General features: G+C 32.8%; 1 protein-coding gene across 1 annotated transcript; it reads left to right on the plus strand.

Annotated features, from left to right (window-relative positions):
- Positions 1 to 825: 825 nt before the first annotated feature.
- Positions 826 to 2,750, plus strand: LOC106121869 (shematrin-like protein 2). The gene is made up of 3 exons (XM_013317698.1): positions 826 to 854; positions 2,003 to 2,072; positions 2,410 to 2,750. The coding sequence occupies exons 1-3, from the start codon at positions 837 to 839 to the stop codon at positions 2,748 to 2,750; spliced, it is 429 nt and encodes a 142-aa protein (XP_013173152.1). The 5' UTR covers positions 826 to 836.
- The last annotated feature ends 3,293 nt before the right edge of the window (positions 2,751 to 6,043 follow it).

Below are 6,043 nucleotides of genomic sequence, written 5' to 3' on the forward strand. Positions count from 1 at the left end.
TGCAACAATTAAAATTCCTCAAGGATTATTTGATTATGATTTACATTATTTTAGAGATCTTTAACTGACTGCATATTTAGGAAAAGTTAGTTAATTTTTTTTAATTTGTATAACAAGTCCCCATAAGTGATGATAGTACATCTCCCGACGTTTAACCAAGCACTTTTTATAATTTATAACCAAAGTAATCATTTTCTATAATAAAAACTGCTTTTCAAAGATTTTTAAAACTGTTTTTTTTTTATTGATATTAGCTAAGCATTATTTGTTCACTACTCTATAATATACTAATAGCTATGATATCCTAGGAAATAGGTAATTTGACTTATTAATTCTAGTGTTGTCACCACGTAGATAATAAAATAAAAATAAATTAGGTTCAGTTCTACAAAAAAATGTTAGACATGCATTTTCAAAACAGAAGGCCTAGCACGAATACTTGTGTGAAAATAAGTATGAGTTTTTTGATGTACTTTGTACCTGATAGGGGGCGCTGCACAAATTTTGTCGATAACGATACGATAGACATTGTCACAAATATTCATGCTAGACCCACTAAACTGTAGTCTAGAAATGGGGATAGAATTTTTCCGTACCGACTTTAGGACAATTACTTTTTACTTGAGTAACTTAGTATAACAAAAAGTTGACAAAGGAAAACTTTTCCGTTGGTCGTAACAGTAACAAGGATGGCTGATGTAAATTAACAAAACAGGTCGGAATTGCAACATTTGCGTGTATCGCTACGTATTTCGGCGGTCGCAGGAAATCGTAGCATTATAAATATCTTGCCTCCACAAACAACAGTATACTTCGTCTGAAGATATACTAGCAATATGTTCGCCTACATAGCTGTAAGTATACAAATATATATTTATTTATTTGATAATCATAAAAAGTCGTATATATTTTACTATTTTGGACCTTCAGGTTGATATATCAAAAAATATATTTTTGAATCTGGCAACATTATTTATGATTATTTCTTATTTAAATGTGTCAAATTGTTTTGGGCTCTATAATTTTTGTTTTTATTATCATTAATACAAAAATTTCAAAAGCAAAACATCGCTTATCGTTGGTTTCTAAGACCACAATCCCTGTATAACATATTGTCATCACTTTCATTATTTTCGACAAAATAGGGATAGCAATATGTTTTATACAGGGATTTTAATCATGGAAACTAAAGACCACTTACTAATATAATAAATGCGAATGTTTTGATGGATGTTTGTTTGAAATTATCCAGAACGTATGTACAGATCTCGCTGAAATTTGGCATAGATGTAGAATATATTCTGGAAGAATACATAGGCTATTAATAATGTTTTTTTTTTAATTTACTCGGACGGAGCTGCCGGCGACGGCTAGTGTTAACAATAATTCAATAAAATGTTATTCTAAAATAAACAAAAAAATCTTAGTCTGTAACATATTTTTTTTATAATACTATTTAAAATCTAATATGACATAATTGATAAAAATTTCCATTAGCCCTACCACGACATAAATACATACATACATAATGTTTATTGCATATAGAGCGTGACTACGTAGTAAATACTTACTCAATATTCACATAATTGTTGTAGTAAATCGATCAAGCAAAGGAAATTAAATTGTGAAAGAAATTAACTCATTCATTAATTCACTATTGCATTTATATTAGCTGTCGACCGCAACTCCGTCCGTGTAAATAAAATAAACATTATAAATAGCCTATGTGTTCTTCCAGACTATGTTCTACATCTATGCCAAATTTCAGCAAGATTTTTGCAGTTGTTCTGGAGATATTTTCTAAAAAAACATCTATTCAAACATTCGTATTTATAATATTAGTAAGAAGTAAGATAAACATATCCCTCTCTGTAATCACTAACCCAACTTTTTTCTTCAAGATCCTAGATCTATTTAGCACATATCAGCTTCTTGTTATTTATGTTTTACGTTACTTTGAAGTTGTTGTTGTAAACAATATTTTTCTTTGCAAAATTTTCAGGTCGCTTGCCTGTTGGCTGTTGCTCAAGGAGCTCCTTCCGGTTATGGCGGATATGGTGGCTTAAGTTATGGTAAGTAACAATTAAGATTCATTACTAAGATAGTCAATGATATTAATACTTTGAGTTTTAGTCCTAAAACATTAACAATAGATGTTTTATTTCATGAAAATATTACGTTATAGAAATGCGATAAATAAAAACTGAAACTAGGTAGAATTTAGTATGAACAAAGAATTACTTTATTTTTTTCCCAACAGAATGTAAATATTAATTATTTTGTATAATACTTAATAGCATAAAATATGCTAATATTTTATCTTTACGACTTAACCCACCAATATATTCATCAACTTGTTTTTCTTAAAAAATATTTTTCTATAATAGTTCGATATATTCTTGTCTCCAGGATACTCAGCTCCGATAATAACTGCCCCCATCTACACGGCTCCCGCGATCTCTACTGCCAGTCTGATCAAGGCTGCCCCAATCTCAGTCATCAAGACCGTATCCACCCCTATCATCTCTGCGCCTATTGCTCCCATAATCTCAGCTCCCGTACTTAAGACCGTCTCCACCCCCATCATTTCATCTGGATACAGCCTAGGAGGATACGGTGGATACGGAGGATACGGTCTCGGAGGATATAGTCTTGGTGGATACGGTCTTGGAGGATACGGCGGATACGGACACGGCGGATACGGCGGATACAGTCTTGGCGGATACGGCGGCTATCTGGGCAAGCACTAAATAATGTACTGGACGAAGTAATTATGTATCCCATTCTTGTCCCTTGTTCCATGCACAATAAAGCATTCGCATGTTATTTTTTTCTTTTATTTAATAACTCCATTTTATTTAATAAGTCCATGTCTTATGTTAAAATAGATAAAATAAAAAAAAATAAGAACAAACAAATATTTCGAATTCTCTTTGATTCAATTTACAGAAATAGTCAATCTAACTTTGACAAAAATAAGCTTTTCGCTATATTTTCTCTTGACTAATATAAGTAAACTTGATTGAGTATTTAATTTATTTTACGCACTTTTTTGGCAGTAAATTATTCTTATGAAAAATTTCTCCTTTTTTTTGTCTTTTATTTACGAATTTAACTTAAACTACGTAAGTCGTAGTTAAAGATATTAACTAGCTAGTTGTGGAAACTCACAACGTCAGTGCAGTTTTGCTGTTGACAGAAACGTACCGCTTTGAATATTTACACAAAATGTTAATTACAGTGCAATTTGAACTTTAATTTGCTGTCACGCGATTCCTTTGTATGTGGAAATTAATTTCGGAAATACAACCGTATTTTATTGAAATAACAAAGATTAAATACAAAAGTTATTCTAGCATGAAACATGTTTATAGTGACACTTAAATTCATAGAGCGTCCTTGGCACAGGGGTTAAGAACTTGATTTGTAATCTGCAGGTCTTGTATTCGAATCCCGACATATACTAAATGTGTTCTTCGATGGTCGATTTACGTAAGTACATTTATCCGATGTTCTTACAGTGAAGGAAAACATCGTGATGCCTCCACATACCTGCAAAGAAATTCTAAGATGTATGAAGTCTAACACGCAATGGGCCAGCATGGTTGACTATGGCCTAGTCACCCCTATTAGAGTTCACTCCGAACGTATTGTGAGCTGATGATGAATATTTAAATTTGCAACGACTTATTTTTAATATAAAAATCACTATCTTTTTTTATAAGAAAAGGGGGCAAACGAGCGGCGGGAACACCGAGGTCATCAAAGACACCCATGGACATTTGCAACACCAGAGGAACTGCAGATGCGTTGCCGGCTATGAAACACAAAAGATAAATACGAATATTTTGTTCATCCCCGGATCAGATTCACAAAAATAACCGTTCCCCATCGACCTCTTAAAAGATAACTAATCTCATTTCTCAAGTCATTGTCGGAATTATCTCCATTGAAGTAGAATCACGAGTGAGCCAATCTCTTTGCCCTTTGACTATAAAGAAACGGACTAGCTAAAGAGCCGACGTTGTATAAAATAAATTTGTCTCTTTTCGCAGGGCATTAAAGTAGAAAGATATTCTTTACAATCGCCTAATTGACCCGAAGTTTACAAACTTACACAGCAACCACGCTTATTTAGAACTTTTTGTTCTATTTTATTCAATTGAGAGGAATGTGCGCATGACAAGTCCTGTCTTTTAAAAGTCAAAGTCTTCACCAAACCAGGTAACTTTATGTAGAGCTAAATCAGCGGAATAGCTGAAGTTATGTCGTAAAGATGGCTAACAATTAAGTTTATTACATTTCCGCTCCGAGTTCAATGTGTACCCGACTTTATGGTGCCCTGGTACTTTTCTAACGTATGGCAACATCCGGGCGTTTCTACTGCCGAAACATCTACAAAAACAATAACTTAACCTTGTCAAAGGACTTACTGTATTAATTAAAAAAATATTTATCTGCCAAATTATTGTAATTATTTTTAATACTAGCTATCGCTCTTGACTCCGTCTACGCAGAATAAAAACTTCATTAGTAGTCTATGTGTTCTTCCAAATCATGTTCTACATCTATGCCAAATTTCAGTGTGATGATACATGCATCCAAATATCTATCCATACATCCGAACATTCGTATTTATAGTATTAGTTAGATATCTTAGAAGAATCTTAAAAGTTATTCCAACTAAGATGTTGCTTAGTTTCTTTATTCTTATAAATTAACTTAAATAATTATAAAACGCTGTTAATTGAGAGGGCAAGAACAAAAGACGTTTAAATGTCGGACTTTAATTTGACTTTAATTCAGTATAAAAGAGCTTTGGAATTTCATTAAAGCCGTGGCAATGGTGCGACGACCTCGCGACATGGGCTGCAGGAATTTAAACAATTTCTTTATAACCTAGACATTTTTGTGATCAAACTATTAAGTTTACTAAATAATTAGATGTTTGTTATTTGTTTTTTGCTAGATATCTTTTGTTTATTGTTTTTTTTTATAAGGGTGCTGTATTTTATTACAGAAGGGGACAAACGAGCAGCGGGAACACCGAGGTGTTCAACGACGCCCATGGACATCAGCAATACCAGAGGAACCGCAGATGCGTTGCCGGCCTTTTAGGTGGTGATAAGCTCGCTTCTTGAAGGACTCTTCTTATTGTTATTTTAAAATGAATTTCCAGTCTCGAAATAGCAGTTTAAGCAAACGTAATGTGTCATTTTAGACTCCTTGGGAAATTCTAGGAGATATATGTATGTGCAGGTTGCATTACGATGTTTTCCTTCACGGCCTCGCGGATTTAACAACAAAAGTTAATAAGTAGCCTCTGTGTTCCAGACTATGTTCTACATCTATGCCAAATTTCAGGAAGATCCATGCTGCCGTTGCGGAGATACCTTCAAACTTCCATCCATCTAATCATTCGCATTTATAATATTAGTAAAATAATATTTATATGAGTTTGGAATAACTGTGATAACATTTTCTAAAAATAGTGTTTTTCTTACTTAGAAATAAATAAAAAATATATATTTATGTTAATAAGCATTTTGCATACGAGCTTGAAACTAAACGTTGTCTACAGAACAATCAGCATTTTAAATTGTAAACGATAAAAACAATGAAATGAAAACAATAGAGGGTGTAATGTTGAACAAATAACAAAAGCCGTCTCAGATTTTAAACAAAAAAGCTTTAACTCTATTTACATGCAAATACAAAACTTTCAGGCGCTTCGCGACTCGACATGCTCACTAGAAATGGAATCGGAATTTCATTTATTGCACGGCAACGAAATTTTAAACGTATAATATTATCTACTAGCTGTCACCTATGTCTCCGTCCGCGAGGAATTTAAAAATAACTACTAGCCTGTGTTCTTTCTTTCTACGTTCTATATGTATACCAAAATTCATCGAGGTCCGTTCAGCCGTTCTGATGATATCTTCAATAAACATTCTCCTATCCATCTAAACATTGGCATTTATATTATTGGTAAGATATAATTTGTAATATTGTTCTGGGTTATTTTTATTATTGAATGAAA

Source organism: Papilio xuthus, unplaced genomic scaffold (genome assembly GCF_000836235.2).
Source record: "Papilio xuthus unplaced genomic scaffold, Pxut_1.1 DF826933.1, whole genome shotgun sequence".
NCBI lineage: Eukaryota > Metazoa > Arthropoda > Insecta > Lepidoptera > Papilionidae > Papilio > Papilio xuthus.

Excerpts from the sequence above, each read along its gene's own strand:
- LOC106121869 (XM_013317698.1), top strand. Across the intron at positions 2,073-2,409 it reads ATATGGTGGCTTAAGTTATG|GATACTCAGCTCCGATAATA; the intron begins GTAAGTAACAAT and ends TCTTGTCTCCAG.